The 20000-nt window shown below is 45.3% G+C and overlaps 1 protein-coding gene across 2 annotated transcripts in view; it reads right to left on the minus strand.

The window, feature by feature from the left end:
• Positions 1-269: 269 nt before the first annotated feature.
• Positions 270-20000, minus strand: part of LOC129845995 (integral membrane protein 2B-like) — a 25698-nt gene continuing 5967 nt past the window's right edge. Inside the window, exons 1-6 of one of the 2 annotated variants that reach the window (XM_055913990.1) lie at positions 18934-19137; positions 18572-18757; positions 17062-17172; positions 16189-16333; positions 760-5328; positions 270-713 (exon numbers count right to left, since the gene is read on the minus strand). In XM_055913990.1, coding sequence (XP_055769965.1) covers positions 5261-5328; positions 16189-16333; positions 17062-17172; positions 18572-18739 — 492 coding nt within the window. In that variant the 5' untranslated portion in view covers positions 18740-18757; positions 18934-19137 and the 3' untranslated portion in view covers positions 270-713; positions 760-5260. Of the gene's footprint in view, positions 714-759; positions 5329-16188; positions 16334-17061; positions 17173-18571; positions 18758-18933; positions 19138-20000 lie in introns of those variants that run through there. The other variant, XM_055913989.1, reaches the window with a different exon arrangement.

The following is a 20000-nucleotide window of genomic DNA, read 5'->3' on the forward strand; positions in this document are numbered from 1 at the left end:
CTTCAAAACCTCAGTCTGATGTAACGTCAGTATTAGTCTACACTGACTTCAAAACCTCAGTCTGATGTAACGTCAGTATTAGTCTACACTGACTTCAAAACCTCAGTCTGATGTAACGTCAGTATCTTAGTCTACACTGACTTCAAAACCTCAGTCTGATGTAACGTCAGTATTAGTCTACACTGACTTCAAAACCTCAGTCTGATGTAACGTCAGTATCTTAGTCTACACTGACTTCAAAACCTCAGTCTGATGTAACGTCAGTATTAGTCTACACTGACTTCAAAACCTCAGTCTGATGTAACGTCAGTATCTTAGTCTACACTGACTTCAAAACCTCAGTCTGATGTAACGTCAGTATTAGTCTACACTGACTTCAAAACCTCAGTCTGATGTAACGTCAGTATCTTAGTCTACACTGACTTCAAAACCTCAGTCTGATGTAACGTCAGTATCTTAGTCTACACTGACTTCAAAACCTCAGTCTGATGTAACGTCAGTATTAGTCTACACTGACTTCAAAACCTCAGTCTGATGTAACGTCAGTATCTTAGTCTACACTGACTTCAAAACCTCAGTCTGATGTAACGTCAGTATTAGTCTACACTGACTTCAAAACCTCAGTCTGATGTAACGTCAGTATTAGTCTACACTGACTTCAAAACCTCAGTCTGATGTAACGTCAGTATCTTAGTCTACACTGACTTCAAAACCTCAGTCTGATGTAACGTCAGTATTAGTCTACACTGACTTCAAAACCTCAGTCTGATGTAACGTCAGTATCTTAGTCTACACTGACTTCAAAACCTCAGTCTGATGTAACGTCAGTATTAGTCTACACTGACTTCAAAACCTCAGTCTGATGTAACGTCAGTATTAGTCTACACTGACTTCAAAACCTCAGTCTGATGTAACGTCAGTATCTTAGTCTACACTGACTTCAAAACCTCAGTCTGATGTAACGTCAGTATTAGTCTACACTGACTTCAAAACCTCAGTCTGATGTAACGTCAGTATCTTAGTCTACACTGACTTCAAAACCTCAGTCTGATGTAACGTCAGTATTAGTCTACACTGACTTCAAAACCTCAGTCTGATGTAACGTCAGTATTAGTCTACACTGACTTCAAAACCTCAGTCTGATGTAACGTCAGTATCTTAGTCTACACTGACTTCAAAACCTCAGTCTGATGTAACGTCAGTATCTTAGTCTACACTGACTTCAAAACCTCAGTCTGATGTAACGTCAGTATTAGTCTACACTGACTTCAAAACCTCAGTCTGATGTAACGTCAGTATTAGTCTACACTGACTTCAAAACCTCAGTCTGATGTAACGTCAGTATCTTAGTCTACACTGACTTCAAAACCTCAGTCTGATGTAACGTCAGTATTAGTCTACACTGACTTCAAAACCTCAGTCTGATGTAACGTCAGTATCTTAGTCTACACTGACTTCAAAACCTCAGTCTGATGTAACGTCAGTATTAGTCTACACTGACTTCAAAACCTCAGTCTGATGTAACGTCAGTATTAGTCTACACTGACTTCAAAACCTCAGTCTGATGTAACGTCAGTATCTTAGTCTACACTGACTTCAAAACCTCAGTCTGATGTAACGTCAGTATTAGTCTACACTGACTTCAAAACCTCAGTCTGATGTAACGTCAGTATCTTAGTCTACACTGACTTCAAAACCTCAGTCTGATGTAACGTCAGTATTAGTCTACACTGACTTCAAAACCTCAGTCTGATGTAACGTCAGTATTAGTCTACACTGACTTCAAAACCTCAGTCTGATGTAACGTCAGTATCTTAGTCTACACTGACTTCAAAACCTCAGTCTGATGTAACGTCAGTATCTTAGTCTACACTGACTTCAAAACCTCAGTCTGATGTAACGTCAGTATTAGTCTACACTGACTTCAAAACCTCAGTCTGATGTAACGTCAGTATTAGTCTACACTGACTTCAAAACCTCAGTCTGATGTAACGTCAGTATCTTAGTCTACACTGACTTCAAAACCTCAGTCTGATGTAACGTCAGTATTAGTCTACACTGACTTCAAAACCTCAGTCTGATGTAACGTCAGTATCTTAGTCTACACTGACTTCAAAACCTCAGTCTGATGTAACGTCAGTATTAGTCTACACTGACTTCAAAACCTCAGTCTGATGTAACGTCAGTATTAGTCTACACTGACTTCAAAACCTCAGTCTGATGTAACGTCAGTATCTTAGTCTACACTGACTTCAAAACCTCAGTCTGATGTAACGTCAGTATTAGTCTACACTGACTTCAAAACCTCAGTCTGATGTAACGTCAGTATCTTAGTCTACACTGACTTCAAAACCTCAGTCTGATGTAACGTCAGTATTAGTCTACACTGACTTCAAAACCTCAGTCTGATGTAACGTCAGTATCTTAGTCTACACTGACTTCAAAACCTCAGTCTGATGTAACGTCAGTATTAGTCTACACTGACTTCAAAACCTCAGTCTGATGTAACGTCAGTATTAGTCTACACTGACTTCAAAACCTCAGTCTGACCTTAAGTATTCAGACCCTTTACTGATGTTATGGAAATGTGATATCAGTTTAATAAAATTTAAAAAACTGTTTTCACTTTGTCATTATGGGGTATTGTGATGTCATTATGGGGTATTGTGATGTCATTATGGGGTATTGTGATGTCATTATGGGGTATTGTGATGTCATTATGGGGTATTGTGATGTCATTATGGGGTATTGTGATGTCATTATGGGGTATTGTGATGTCATTATGGGGTATTGTGATGTCTTTATGGGGTATTGTGATGTCTTTATGGGGTATTGTGATGTCTTTATGGGGTATTGTGATGTCTTTATGGGGTATTGTGATGTCTTTATGGGGTATTGTGATGTCATTATGGGGTATTGTGATGTCTTTATGGGGTATTGTGATGTCTTTATGGGGTATTGTGATGTCATTATGGGGTATTGTGATGTCATTATGGGGTATTGTGATGTCTTTATGGGGTATTGTGATGTCTTTATGGGGTATTGTGATGTCATTATGGGGTATTGTGATGTCTTTATGGGGTATTGTGATGTCTTTATGGGGTATTGTGATGTCATTATGGGGTATTGTGATGTCTTTATGGGGTATTGTGATGTCTTTATGGGGTATTGTGATGTCTTTATGGGGTATTGTGATGTCATTATGGGGTATTGTGATGTCATTATGGGGTATTGTGATGTCTTTATGGGGTATTGTGATGTCTTTATGGGGTATTGTGATGTCTTTATGGGGTATTGTGATGTCTTTATGGGGTATTGTGATGTCATTATGGGGTATTGTGTGTAGATTGATGAGGGAAAAAAATATTGAATCCATTTTAGAATAAGGATGTAACGTAAACAATTTGGAAAAGGTCAAGGGGTCAGAATCCTGTATATGGATGATGTATAACGCCAGGCATTTAACAGGCTGTTGATTATAGACCTAATTATGTTGGTTTCTCCTCACTTTTCAATTAGGACAAGGGCTGTTTTCTCATCTCCTGACTCGAGCTGCATTGTTCTCAGCAGCAACAAGGTCAAAGGGCGCCAATTAGACAGCGCACTGACGTTTCAGAACCACAGACGGCGACCTCTATCAAACGTGGGAGAAATCGCATGTTATAAGATCATATTTTTATTAGTGTTGCACCATTGTCTTAATCATGTACAATTTCAGTAGCACGTCTTAGAGTTATGGATTGTGCCATCCCCACGGCCTCGATAATGGATCAGTCCACTCAGACAATGGATCAGTCCACTCAGACAATGGATTAGTCCACTCAGACAATGGATTAGTCCAATCAGACAATGGATCAGTCCACTCAGACAGGCACGAATCAGTCCACTCAGACAATGGATTAGTCCACTCAGACAATGGATTAGTCCACTCAGACAATGGATCAGTCCACTCAGACAATGGATCAGTCCACTCAGACAATGGATCAGTCCACTCAGACAATGGATCAGTCCACTCAGACAATGGATTAGTCCACTCAGACAATGGATTAGTCCACTCAGACAATGGATTAGTCCAATCAGACAATGGATCAGTCCACTCAGACAGGCACGAATCAGTCCACTCAGACAATGGATTAGTCCACTCAGACAATGGATTAGTCCACTCAGACAGGCACGAATCAGTCCACTCAGACAATGGATTAGTCCACTCAGACAATGGATTAGTCCACTCAGACAATGGATTAGTCCACTCAGATAATGGATTAGTCCACTCAGATAATGGATTAGTCCACTCAGATAATGGATTAGTCCACTCAGATAATGGATTAGTCCACTCAGATAATGGATTAGTCCACTCAGATAATGGATTAGTCCACTCAGATAATTGATTAGTCCAATCAGATAATGGATTAGTCCAATCAGATAATGGATTAGTCCAATCAGATAATGGATTAGTCCAATCAGATAATGGATTAGTCCACTCAGATAATGGATTAGTCCAATCAGATAATGGATTAGTCCAATCAGATAATTGATTAGTCCAATCAGATAATTGATTAGTCCAATCAGATAATGGATTAGTCCAATCAGATAATGGATTAGTCCAATCAGATAATTGATTAGTCCAATCAGATAATTGATTAGTCCAATCAGATAATGGATTAGTCCACTCAGATAATGGATTAGTCCACTCAGATAATTGATTAGTCCAATCAGATAATGGATTAGTCCACTCAGATAATGGATTAGTCCAATCAGATAATTGATTAGTCCAATCAGATAATGGATTAGTCCACTCAGATAATGGATTAGTCCAATCAGATAATGGATTAGTCCACTCAGATAATGGATTAGTCCAATCAGATAATGGATTAGTCCAATCAGATAATGGATTAGTCTACTCAGGCACGAATCAGACAGGTGTCTTGTACACCATGAACATATTAAGGTATCTTATTTTATTTTTAATACAACCTGTTATTGCCTTTTCATTATGGGGTATTGTGTTTAGATTAACATAAAATATATCACTTTTAGAATACGGCTGTGACGTAACAAAATATTGAAAAAGTCAAGGGGTCTGAATACTTTCCGAATGCCCCGTATAGCTACAGAAATAAGACAGATTTTCTTCTGTTGCGTGTTTGAGTTTTTGTTTAATCACCTACTGATTCCCTGAGCGCCAAGCCTCACGCAACCACAACATTGTCTGATTAAAACCAGTTTGTGAAATGTTTATCTTTGCCGTAATAATCAGACTTTAATTAGAACAGCCTCCCTGGAATGACTTACCATTTATTTTCTGCTCTTTACACTGTTCCAAATTGTCTGAAAAAAATTTGATTATAAATATAATGAATCATATTATCATTGGTAGGCTTAGTATAGCAGCCTTGTATAACCACCATCTAGCTGTAGGCCTAAGAACACATTTGGTTCAGTCTTAATACCATCATTTACTTAAGCCTGTATCAATAGATCATTCATTTGTTCATGTCATCCCACAGAATACGAGTCATTCATTATTTGAAATGGATTCAAGCATTTTAGTAAAATAAAATAAATAATTAGCATAAACAAGAAATGAACCGTTCCATTTCATCAATGGGACTGATTTTAGTCTTTGCTGTAAAAAAAGGCTTTACAAAATATACATAACGTGACAGACTCTCTGGTCTGCTGAGAATTGACATAGTGGTGTTTACAACAGACTCTCTGGCCCAATGAGAATTGACATAGTGAAGTTTACAACAGACTCTCTGGCCCAATGAGAATTGACATAGTGGTGTTTACAACAGACTCTCTGGCCCAATGAGAATTGACATAGTGAAGTTTACAACAGACTCTCTGGCCCAATGAGAATTGACATAGTGGTGTTTACAACAGACTCTCTGGCCCAATGAGAATTGACTTAGTGGTGTTTCCAACAGACTCTCTGGCCCAATGAGAATTGACATAGTGAAGTTTACAACAGACTCTCTGGCCCAATGAGAATTGACATAGTGGTGTTTACAACAGACTCTCTGGCCCAATGAGAATTGACTTAGTGGTGTTTCCAACAGACTCTCTGGCCCAATGAGAATTGACATAGTGAAGTTTACAACAGACTCTCTGGCCCAATGAGAATTGACTTAGTGAAGTTTACAACAGACTCTCTGGCCCAATGAGAATTGACATAGTGGTGTTTCCAACAGACTCTCTGGCCCAATGAGAATTGACTTAGTGGTGTTTCCAACAGACTCTCTGGCCCAATGAGAATTGACTTAGTGGTGTTTCCAACAGACTCTCTGGCCCAATGAGAATTGACTTAGTGGTGTTTCCAACAGACTCTCTGGCCCAATGAGAATTGACTTAGTGGTGTTTCCAACAGACTCTCTGGCCCAATGAGAATTGACTTAGTTGTGTTTACAACACACTCTCTGGTCCAATGAGAATTGACTTAGTGGTGTTTACATTGTGCCAAACGGTCAGAGAAATGATTTTGTAATCTATACAGCACCTGTTTGGCAGTGCTTTCTCCTCACCTTCTTCTTCTTGATCTCCATTAATTTCCACAACTAGTCACATTTATTCCATACATCTGACTGCCCCTTTACCTCTTAAGTAAACATTCCCCCGTTTCGAGATTGCCAAATCCTCTGCATCTATTTTTCTGTAATGTGTTTGTTATAACCAATGTGATTATGATATGCTATAGGTCAGGCCCTATTGGTCACACCGTCACATGCATGTGAGGTTTTACGTACATTTTTTACATTTATTTTATTTAACCACAGAAGTCTGTCAAGAACAAATTCTTATTTACCATGACGGCCTACCCCGGACGAACCCAGACGACGCTGGGCCAATTATGCACCGCCCTATGGGACTAACCACGGCCGGATGTGACGCAGCCTGGATTCAAACCAGGGACTGTAGTGATGCCTCTTGCACTGAGATGTAGTGCCTTAGACCGCAGCACCACTCGGGAGCCACTAACCCTTGTCTCAGGGTTGAGGGAATGGGGAATGTTTTTCCTAAACAAATCAGGGATTTCGGTAACAGACATTTTCAGTCAGAAACGGATGTAATTATGTTGCAGCTTCAGCAACACGGAGAGCGCGCTGATGTTCTGTGGTGGTCGCTGCAACAGTAGCTCGCTGTCATATTTATGTTTTGTATACTGTACATGACTAAAACACACAGGACGAGTCTAGACTGATGAAAATAATCATGGCCTCTAAACCTTCAAGCTGCATACTGGACCCTATTCCAACTAAACTACTGAAAGAGCTGCTTCCTGTGCTTGGCCCTCCTATGTTGGACATCATAAACGACTCTCTATCCACCGGATGTGTACCAAAAACTCACTAAAAGTGGCAGTAATAAAGCCTCTCTTGAAAAAGCCAAACCTTGAAGCAGAAAATATAAAATAACCTAAATCTGCCTATATCGAATCTCCCATTCCTCTCAAAAATTGTAGAAAAGGCTGCTGCTCAGTAACTCACTGTCTTCCTGAAGACAAACAATGTATACAAAACGCTTCAGTCTGGATTTAGACCCTATCATAACACAGACTGGACTCGTGAAGGTGGTAAATGACCTTTTAATGGCATCAGACCGAGGCTCTGCATCTGTCCTCGTGCTCCTAGACATTAGTGCTGCTTTTGATACCATCGATCACCACATTCTTTTGGAGAGATTGGAAACCCAAATTGGTCTACACGGACAAGTTCTGGCCTGATTCAGATCATATCTGTCGGAAAGATATCAGTTTGTCTCTGTGGAAGGTTTGTCTTCTGAAAAATCAACTGTAAATGTCGGTGTTCCTCAAGGTTCCGTTTTAGGACCACTATTGTTTTCACTGTATATTTTACCTCACTGCTATGCGGACAACACACAGCTGTACATTTCAATAAAACATGGTGAAAACCAAAAATCACCCTCCCTGGAAGCCTGTGTTTCAGACATAAGGAAGTGGATGGCGGCAAATGTTTAACTTTTAAACTCTGACAAAACAGAGGTGTTAGTTCTAGGTCCCAAGAAACAAAGAGATCTTCTGTTGGATCTGACAATTAATCTTGATGGTTGTACAGTCGTCTCAAATAAAACTGAAGGACCTAGGCGTTACTCTGGTCTCTCTTTTGACGAACATATCAAGACTGTTTCAAGGACAGCTTTCTTCCATCTTCGTAACATTGCAAAAATCAGAAATTTGATGTCCAAAAATGATGCAGAAAAATGAATCCATGCTTTTGTTACTTCTATGGTTAGACTACTGCAATGCTCTACTTTCTGGCTACCCGGATAAAGCACTACATAAACTTCAGTTAGTGCTAAACACGGCTGCTAGAATCCTGACTAGAACCAAGAAATTTGATCATATTACTCCAGTGCTAGCTTCCCTACACTGGCTTCCTGTTAAGGCAAGAGTTGATTTCAAGGTTTTACTGTTAACCTATAAAGCGTTACATGGGCTTGCTCCTACCTATCTTTCCGAGTTGGTCCTGCCGTACATACCTACACGTACGCTACGGTCACAAGACGCAGGCCTCCTAATTGTCCCTAGAATTTCTAAGCAAACAGCTGGAGGCAGGGCTTTCTGCTATAGAGCTCCATTTATATGGAATGGTCTGCCTACCCATGTGAGAGACGCAGACTCGGTCTCAACCTTTAAGTCTTTATTGAAGACTCATCTCTTCAGTAGGTCCTATGATTGAATGTAGTCTGGCCCCAGGAGTGTGAAGGTGAACGGAAAGGCTCTGGAGCAACGAACCACCAGTCTCTGCCTGGCTGGTTCCCCTCTCTCCACTGGGATTCTCTGCCTCTAATCCTATTACAGGGGTTTACTGGCTTACTGGTTCTCTTCCATGCCGTCCCTAGGAGGGGTGCGTCACTTGAGTGGGTTGAGTCACTGACGTGATCTTCCTGTCTGGGTTGGTGCCCCCCCTTGGTTTGTGCCGTGGGGGAGATCTTTGTGAGCTATACTCAGCCTTATCTCAGGATGGTAAGTTGGTGGTTGGAGATATCCCTCTAGTGGTGTGGGGGCTGTGCTTTAGCAAAGTGGGTGGAGTTATGTCCTGCCTGTTTGGCCCTGTCCAGGGGTATCGTAGGACAGGGCCACAGTGTCTCCGGACCCCTCCTGTCTCAGCCTCCAGTATTTATGCTGCAATAGTTTGTGTCGGGGGGCTAGGGTCAGTCTGTTATATCTGGAGTATTTCTTCTGTCTCATCCGGTGTCCTGTGTGAATTTAAGTATGTATGCTCTCCCTCTTAATCTCTTCTCTCTGAGACCTGAGCCCTAGGAACATGCCTCAGGACTACCTGGCATGATGACTCCTTGCTGTCCCCAGTCCACCTGGCCGTGCTGCTGCTCCAGTTTCAACTGTTCTGCCTGCGGCTATGGAACCCTGACCTGTTCACCGGACGTGCTACCTGTCCCAGACCTGCTGTTTTCAACTCTCTAGAGACAGCAGGAGCGGTAGAGATACTCTTAATGATCGGCTATGGAACCCTGACCTGTTCACCGGATGTGCTACCTGTCCCGGACGTGCTGTTGTTTTCAACTCTCTCTACCGCACCTGCTGTTTCTAACTGAATGATCGGCTATGAAAAGCCAACTGACATTTACTCCTGAGGTGCTGACCTGTTGCACCCTCGACAACCACTGTGATTATTATTATTTGACCCTGCTGGTCATCTATAAACTTTTGAACATCTTGGTCATGTTCTGTTATAATCTCCACCCGGCACAGCCGGAAGAGGACTGACCACCCCTCATAGCCTGGTTCCTCTCTAGGTTTCTTCCTAGGTTTTGGCCTTTCTAGGGAGTTTTTCCTAGACACCGTGCTTCTACACCTGCATTGCTTGCTGTTTGGGGTTTTAGGCTGGGTTTCTGTACAGCACTTTGTGACATCAGCTGATGTAAAAAAGGCTTTATAAATACAGTATATCACAAAAGTGAGTACACCCCTCACATTTTTGTAAATATTTGAGTCTTTTCATGTGACAACACTGAAGAAATGACACTTTGCTACAATGTAAAGTGGTGAGTGTACAGCTTGTATAACAGTGTACATTTGCTGTCCCCTCAAAATAACTCAACACACAGCCATTAATGTCTAAACCTCTGGCAACAAAAGTGAGTACACCCCTAAGTGAAAATGTCCAAATTGGGCCCAATCAGCCATTTTCCCTCCCCGGTGTCATGTGACTCGTTAGTGTTACAAGGTCTCAGGTGTGAATGGGGAGCAGGTGTGTTAAATTTGGTGTCATCGCTCTCACACTCCCTCATACTGACTGGTTACTGGAAATTCAACATGGCACCTCATGGCAAAGAACTCTCTGAGGATCTGAAGAAAATAATTGTTGCTCTACATAAAGATGGCCTGGGCTATAAGAAGATTGCCAAGACCCTGAAACTGATCTGCAGCACGGTGGCCAAGACCATACAGCGGTTTCACTGGACAGGTTCCACTCAGAAAAGGCCTCGCCATGGTCGACCAAAGAAGTTGAGTGCACGTGCTCAGCGTCATATCCAGAGGTTGTCTTTGGGAAATACACGTGTGAGTGCTTCCAGCATTGCTGCAGAGGTTGAAGGGGTGGGGGGTCAGCCTGTCAGTGCTCAGACCATACGCCGTACACTGCATCAAATTGGTCTGCATGGCCGTCGTCCCAGAAGGAAGCCTCTTCTAAAGATGATGCACAAGAAATCCCGCAAACAGTTTGCTGAAGACAAGCAGACTAAGGACATGGATTACTGGAACCATGTCTTGTGGTCTGATGAGACCAAGATAAACTTATTTGGTTCAGATGGTGTCAAGCGTGTGTGGCGGCAACCAGGTGAGGAGTACAAAGACAAGTGTGTCTTGCCTACAGTCAAGCATGGTGGTGGGAGTGTCATGGTCTGGGGCTGCATGAGTGCTGCCAGCACTGGGGAGCTACAGTTCATTGAGGGAACCATGAATGCCAACATGTACTGTGACATACTGAAGCAGAGCATGATCCCCTCCCTTCGGAGACTGGGCCGCAGGGCAGTATTCCAACATGATAATGACCCCAAACACACCTCCAAGACGACCACTGCCTTGCTAAAGATGCTGAGGGTAAAGGTGATGGACTGGCCAAGCATGTCTCCAGACCTAAACCCTATTGAGCATCTGTGGGGCATCCTCAAACGGAAGGTGGAGGAGTGCAAGGTCTCTAACATCAACCAGCTCCGTGATGTCGTCATGGAGGAGTGGAAGAGGACTCCAGTGGCAACCTGTGCAGCTCTGGTGAACTCCATGCCCAAGAGGGTTAAGGCAGTGCTGGAAAATGATGGTGGCCACACAAAATATTGACACTTTGGGCCCAATTTGGACATTTTCACTTAGGGGTGTACTCACTTTTGTTGCCAGCGGCTTAGACATTAATGGCTGTGTGTTGAGTTATTTTGAGGGGACAGCAAATTTACACTGTTATACAAGCTGTACACTCACTACTTTACATTGTAGCAAAGTGTCATTTCTTCAGTGTTGTCACATTAAAAGATATACTCAAATATTTACAAAAATGTGAGGGGTGTACTCACTTTTGTGATATACTGTACATTTGATTGATATACTGTACTTGACTTAAACACATAGGACAAGTCAATACTGTACTTGACTAAAACACATAGGACGAGTCTATACTAGAGGTATAGTATAACTAGTCCAACGCTCTAACCACCTGATTACATTGCACTCCACGAGGAGCCTGCCTGTTACGCGAATGCAGTAAGAAGCCAAGGTAAGTTGCTAACTAGCATTAAACTTATCTTATAAAAAACAATCAATCAATCATAATCACTAATTAAACTAGTAATATCATCAAGTTATGTAGTCATGTAGTTATCCAGCGTGGCCTGCGTTGCATATAATCGATGCGGTGCGCATTCGCGAAAAAAGTACCTAACCATAAACATCAATGTCTTTCTTAAAATCAATACACAGAAGTATATATATTTAAACCTGCATATTTAGCTAAAAGAAATCCAGGTTAGCAGGCAATATTAAGCAGGTGAAATTGTGTCATTTCTCTTGCGTTCATTGCACGCAGAGTCAGTGTATATGCAACAGTTTGGGCCGCCTGGCTCGTTGCGAACTAATTTGCCAGAATTTTACGTAATTATGACATAACATTGAAGGTTGTGCAATGTAACAGGAATATTTAGACTGATGGATGCCACCCGTTAGATAAAATACGGAACGGTTCCGTATTTCACTGAAAGAATAAACGTCTTGTTTTCGAGATGATAGTTTACGGATTCGACCATATTAATGACCTAAGGCTCGTATTTCTGTGTGTTATTATGTTATAACTAAGTCTGATTTGATAGAGCAGTCTGACTGAGCGGTGGTGGGCACCAGCAGGCTCGCAAGCATTCATTCAAACAGCACTTTCGTGCGTTTTGCCAGCAGCTCTGCTGTTTATGACTTCAAGCCTATAAACTCCCGAGACTACGCTGGTGTAACCGATGTGAAATGGCTAGCTAGTTAGCGCACGCTAATAGCGTTTCAAACGTCACTCGCTCTGAGACTTGGAGTAGTTGTTCCCCTTGCTCTGCATGGGTAACGCTGCTTCGAGGGTGGCTGTTGTCGATGTGTTCCTGGTTCGAGCCCAGGTAGGAGCGAGGAGAGGGACGGAAGCTATACTGTTACACTGGCAATACTAAAGTGCCTATAAGAACATCCAATAGTCAAAGGTATATGAAATACAAATCGTATAGAGAGAAATGGTCCTATAATTCCTATAATAACTACAACCTAAAACTTCTTACCTGGGAATATTGAAGACACATGTTAAAAGGAACCACCAGCTTTCATAAGTTCTCATGTTCTGAGCAAGGAACTTAAACGTTAGCTTTCTTACATAGCGCATATTGCACTTTTACTTTCTTCTCCAACACTTTGTTTTTGCATTATTTAAACCAAATTGAACATGTTTCATTATTTATTTGATGCTAAATTGATTTTATTGATGTATTATATTAAGTTAAAATAAGTGTTCACTCAGTATTGTTGTAATTGTGATTATTACAAATAAATAAATATATATATTTTTTTTAATCAGCTGATTAATCGGTATCGGCTTTTTCGGGGACTGCCCTACACACACAAGCTTTCAACACACACACACGCTTTCAACACACACAGACAATTGTAACACACGCACCCTCCCATAAGACACACACCCCCATAACAGACACACACCCCCATAACAGACACTCACCCCCATAACACACACACACCCCCATAACAGACACACACCCCCATAACAGACACACACCCCCATAACAGACACACCCCCCCATAACAGACACACCCCCCCATAACAGACACACACCCCCATAACAGACACACACCCCCATAACAGACACACACCCCCATAACAGACACACACCCCCATAACAGACACACACCCCCATAACAGACACACACCCCCATAACACACACACACCCCCATAACAGACACACACCCCCATAACAGACACACACCCCCATAACAGACACACACCCCCATAACAGACACACACCCCCATAACAGACACCCCCATAACAGACACACCCCCATAACAGACACACACCCCCATAACAGACACACACACACATAACAGACACACACCCCCATTACACACACACACCCCCGTAACAGACACACACCCCCATAACACACACACACACCCATAACACACACACCCTCCCATAACAGACACACACCCCCATTACACACACACACTCCCATAACAGACACACACCCCCATAACAGACACACACCCCCATAACAGACACACACCCCCATAACAGACACACACCCCCATAACAGACACACACCCCCATAACAGACACACACCCCCATAACAGACACACACCCCCATAACAGACACACACCCCCATAACAGACATACACCCCCATAACAGACACACACCCCCATAACAGACACACACCCCCATAACAGACACACACCCCCATAACAGACACACCCCCATAACAGACACACACCCCCATAACAGACACACACACACATAACAGACACACACCCCCATTACACACACACACCCCCGTAACAGACACACACCCCCATAACACACACACACACCCATAACACACACCCTCCCATAACAGACACACACCCCCATTACACACACACACTCCCATAACAGACACACCCCCATAACACACACACACCCCCATAACACACACACACTCCCATAACAGACACACCCCCATAACACACACACACCCCCATGACAGACACACACGCCCATAACAGACACACCCCCATTACACACACACACCCCCGTAACAGACACACACCCCCATAACACACACACACACCCATAACACACACACCCTCCCATAACAGACACACACCCCCATTACACACACACACTCCCATAACAGACACACCCCCATAACAGACACACACCCCCATAACAGACACACACCCCCATAACACACACACACCCCCATTACACACACACCCTCCCGTAACAGACACACACCCCCGTAACAGACACACACCCCCGTAACACACACACACACCCATAACACACACACCCTCCCATAACAGACACACACCCCCATTACACACACACACCCCCATAACAGACACACCCCCATAACACACACCCCCATAACACACACCCCCATAACACACACACCCACATAACACACACCCCCATAACAGACACACCCCCATAACAGACACCCCCCCATAACAGACACACCCCCATAACAGACACACACCCCCATAACAGACACACCCTCCCATAACAGACACTCCCATAACAGACACACCCCCATAACAGACACACCCTCCCATTACACACACACACCCCCATAACAGACACACACCCCCATAACAGACACACACCCCCATAACAGACACACACCCCCATAACAGACACACTCCCATAACAGACACACACCCCCATAACAGACACACTCCCATAACAGACACACACCCATAACAGACACACACCCATAACAGACACACCCCCATAACACACACACCCATAACAGACACACACCCATAACAGACACACACCCCCATAACAGACACACACTCCCATAACAGACACACACCCCCATAACAGACACACACCCCCATAACAGACACACACCCCCATAACAGACACACACTCCCATAACAGACACACACTCCCATAACAGACACACACTCCCATAACACACACCCCCATAACAGACACACACCCCCATTACACACACACACTCCCATAACAGAAACACCCCCATAACACACACCCCCATAACAGACACACCCCCATAACAGACACACCCCCATAACAGACACACACTCCCATAACAGACACACACCCCCATAACAGACACACACCCCCATAACAGACACACACCCCCATAACAGACACACACTCCCATAACAGACACACACTCCCATAACAGACACACACTCCCATAACAGACACACACTCCCATAACACACACCCCCATAACAGACACACACCCCCATTACACACACACACTCCCATAACAGACACACCCCCATAACACACACCCCCATAACAGACACACCCCCATAACAGACACACACCCCCATTACACACACACACTCCCATTACACACACACACTCCCATAACAGACACACCCCCATAACAGACACACACCCATAACAGACACACCCCCATAACAGACACACTCCCATAACAGACACACACCCCCATAACAGACACACTCCCATAACAGACACACCCCCCCATAACAGACACACTCCCATAACAGACACACCCCCATAACACACACTCCCATAACAGACACACACCCCCATAACAGACACACTCCCATAACAGACACACCCCCATAACACACACTCCCATAACAGACACACCCCCATAACAGACACACTCCCATAACAGACACCCCCATAACAGACACACCCCCATAACAGACACACCCCCATAACAGACACACCCCCATAACAGACACACCCCCATAACAGACACTCCCATAACAGACACTCCCATAACAGACACTCCCATAACACAGACACACCCCCATAACACAGACACACCCCCATAACAGACACACCCCCATAACAGACACACCCCCATAACAGACACACCCCCATAACAGACACTCCCATAACAGACACCCCCATAACAGACACACCCCCATAACAGACACACCCCCATAACACACACCCACCTGTTAGGTCACTGCGACGCTGCGTCCTGTAGGTGTCCTTGCCCTCACACAGCCGGCGGATATAGAAGCCCATCTCTGTGACATCATCAACACGCTCCGTCACGACCAGGTCCTCCTGCACCAGGTAGCTACGGAACGACCCCGACTACACACACAAACACACAGGGAATCATTAATCTGATACTTTAGCAGACAACTACCCAACAACAATATGTTATCTACCCCTCTACCTCTCCGCCCCTCTACTCCTCCGCCCCTCCGCTCCTCCGCCCCTCTGCCCATCTACCCCTCCGCTCCTCCGCCCCTCTGCCCATCTACTCCTCCGCCCCTCCGCCCCTCTGCCCATCTACTCCTCCGCCCCTCCGCTCCTCCGCCCCTCCGCTCCTCCGCCCCTCCGCTCCTCCGCCCCTCTGCCCATCTACTCCTCCGCCCCTCTGCCCATCTACTCCTCCGCCCCTCCGCCCCTCTGCTCCTCCGCCCCTCTGCTCCTCCGCCCCTCTGCTCCTCTGCCCCTCCGCCCCTCTGCCCATCTACTCCTCCGCCCCTCCGCCCCTCTGCCCATCTACTCCTCCACCCCTCTGCTCCTCCGCTCCTCCGCCCATCTGCTCCTCCGCTCCTCCGCCCCTCTGTCCATCTACTCCTCCGCCCCTCCGCCCCTCCGCTCCTCCGCTCCTCCGCCCCTCCGCCCCTCCGCCCCTCCGCCCCTCCGCCCCTCCGCTCCTCCGCTCCTCCGCCCCTCCGCTCCTCCGCCCCTCCGCCCCTCCGCCCCTCTACTCCTCCGCCCCTCTACTCCTCCGCCCCTCTACTCACAGTCTCAGGTCTGTTCTCACCATGAGACTGTGTTAGCCTGCTGAGCTAAAGGTTTGTTCTCACCATTAACTGCATGAAGAGGTCCATGAGGTCTTGAGGAGGCAGAACCACTGAAGTGTTCAGGGGAATCACAAAACATGTCCTCAGAGTCAGGTCCAGATATGCCGTCAGCTTCTACACACACCAGAACTATGTCAGAAAACTCATGTCTGCCATCATGCATTACAACAACATAACAGCCAGTTGTCATGTAATGGAATGTTTGTGTAGTTGTATTTAGGCCGTATGTTTGTGTGTCCGTGTGTGAGCGTGTGTCCGTCACTAGTGTAGCACACACACCCGCAGCTCCCGTTTTGGGTTGCTGTCACCCCGGAGGTTGTGACAGCAACCCTAACCCTCACCCCCTTGACAGAATATAAACGCGTCATAAGCAATGATTTTTTTATTGTAGGAAATTACCTTTAAAACTGCAAAGGTCTCTCTTAGCCTCAACTCAGGACAATCATTGTCCAGCAGGGAACCTTTCTTTTAATTGTTGAAAAAAAAATGATTTTGCTGCATTAATTGAGCTTAAAATGTACATTTAAAGGAAAAAATTGTTTTGGGGAATTTTCTAAATAATTCCAATATAATTCAATTCCATGTTGGCTCTATTCCTGGAAATGCCCTTGTCCGGAACAAAGCATTCCATTTTCAACACTCTAAAAACTGTTAATAGATATGAACATGATGGTCTGTAACCTGTTATAAACATGATGGTATGTAACCTGTTATAAACATGATGTTATGTAGCCCTGTGACTTTAAAGAATATTTCTATCAAAACTGTGATTCCTAAAATATGCATCTGAAGATTTTGTAAACTCCGTCAGATTTGTCAAATCCAAAATTAAATCAGGAATCCGTGTGTGTCTAGGTGTGTGTGTCTAGGTGTGTGTGTCTAGGTGTGTGTGTGTCTAGGTGTGTGTGTCTAGGTGTGTGTGTGTCTAGGTGTGTGTCTCTAGGTGTGTGTCTCTAGGTGTGTGTCTCTAGGTGTGTGTCTCTAGGTGTGTGTCTCTAGGTGTGTGTCTCTAGGTGTGTGTGTCTAGGTGTGTGTCTCTAGGTGTGTGTGTCTAGGTGTGTGTGTGTCTAGGTGTGTGTCTCTAGGTGTGTGTCTCTAGGTGTGTGTCTCTAGGTGTGTGTCTCTAGGTGTGTGTCTCTAGGTGTGTGTCTCTAGGTGTGTGTCTCTAGGTGTGTGTCTCTAGGTGTGTGTCTCTAGGTGTGTGTCTCTAGGTGTGTGTGTCTAGGTGTGTGTCTCTAGGTGTGTGTCTCTAGGTGTGTGTCTAGGTGTGTGTGTCTAGGTGTGTGTGTGTCTAGGTGTGTGTGTCTAGGTGTGTGTGTGTCTAGGTGTGTGTGTGTCTAGGTGTGTGTGTGTCTAGGTGTGTGTGTGTCTAGGTGTGTGTCTCTAGGTGTGTGTCTCTAGGTGTGTGTCTCTAGGTGTGTGTGTCTAGGTGTGTGTGTCTAGGTGTGTGTGTCTAGGTGTGTGTGTCTAGGTGTGTGTGTCTAGGTGTGTGTGTCTAGGTGTGTGTGTGTACCTTTTGGAAGTCGTGCAGGATATATGCAGGGTCTCCCTGGGCAAAGCGAGGGGGTGGGACCTTGATGGTGGCCATGTTGTCAGAGATCTCTACTTCCTCCTCGACGCGGGGCAGATAGTAGGGCTGTCTCTCTACCGCCGCCCCGCTGGACACCTCACTGAACTGCATGGCTCCAAGGTACAGCCTCTACAGAGGGAGAACAGCAGGGGTGCAACTCAGCCAATCAAAATGTAAGGTCCCCAGAGAGGGGGTAACATGATAAAAATACACAAGGGTCCATCCAAAGGATTCAGTACCTTGGGTGTGTAGTATCGGTAGAGGCAGGCTGCCCCCCTACTATAGGCCCAGTCAGGATTCAGTACCTTGGGTGTGTAGTATCGGTAGAGGCAGGCTGCCCCTACTATAGCCCCAGTCAGGATTCAGTACCTTGGGTGTGTAGTATCGGTAGAGGCAGGCTGCCCCTACTATAGCCCCAGTCAGGATTCAGTACCTTGGGTGTGTAGTATCGGTAGAGGCAGGCTGCCCCTACTATAGGCCCAGTCAGGATTCAGTACCTTGGGTGTGTAGTATCGGTAGAGGCAGGCTGCCCCCCTACTATAGGCCCAGTCAGGATTCAGTACCTTGGGTGTGTAGTATCGGTAGAGGCAGGCTGCCCCTACTATAGGCCCAGTCAGGATTCAGTACCTTGGGTGTGTAGTATCGGTAGAGGCAGGCTGCCCCCCTACTATAGGCCCAGTCAGGATTCAGTACCTTGGGTGTGTAGTATCGGTAGAGGCAGGCTGCCCCCCTACTATAGCCCCAGTCAGGATTCAGTACCTTGGGTGTGTAGTATCGGTAGAGGCAGGCTGCCCCCCTACTATAGGCCCAGTCAGGATTCAGTACCTTGGGTGTGTAGTAACGGTAGAGGCAGGCTGCCCCCCTACTATAGGCCCAGTCAGGATTCAGTACCTTGGGTGTGTAGTAACGGTAGAGGCAGGCTGCCCCCACTATAGCCCCAGTCAGGATTCAGTACCTTGGGTGTGTAGTAACGGTAGAGGCAGGCTGCCCCCACTATAGGCCCAGTCAGGATTCAGTACCTTGGGTGTGTAGTATCGGTAGAGGCAGGCTGCCCCTACTATAGGCCCAGTCAGGATTCAGTACCTTGGGTGTGTAGTATCGGTAGAGGCAGGCTGCCCCCCTACTATAGCCCCAGTCAGGATTCAGTACCTTGGGTGTGTAGTATCGGTAGAGGCAGGCTGCCCCTACTATAGGCCCAGTCAGGATTCAGTACCTTGGGTGTGTAGTAACGGTAGAGGCAGGCTGCCCCCCTACTATAGGCCCAGTCAGGATTCAGTACCTTGGGTGTGTAGTATCGGTAGAGGCAGGCTGCCCCCCTACTATAGGCCCAGTCAGGATTCAGTACCTTGGGTGTGTAGTATCGGTAGAGGCA

The sequence above is a fragment of the Salvelinus fontinalis genome, unplaced genomic scaffold, assembly GCF_029448725.1.
Source record: "Salvelinus fontinalis isolate EN_2023a unplaced genomic scaffold, ASM2944872v1 scaffold_0421, whole genome shotgun sequence".
Classification (NCBI taxonomy): Eukaryota; Metazoa; Chordata; class Actinopteri; order Salmoniformes; family Salmonidae; genus Salvelinus; species Salvelinus fontinalis.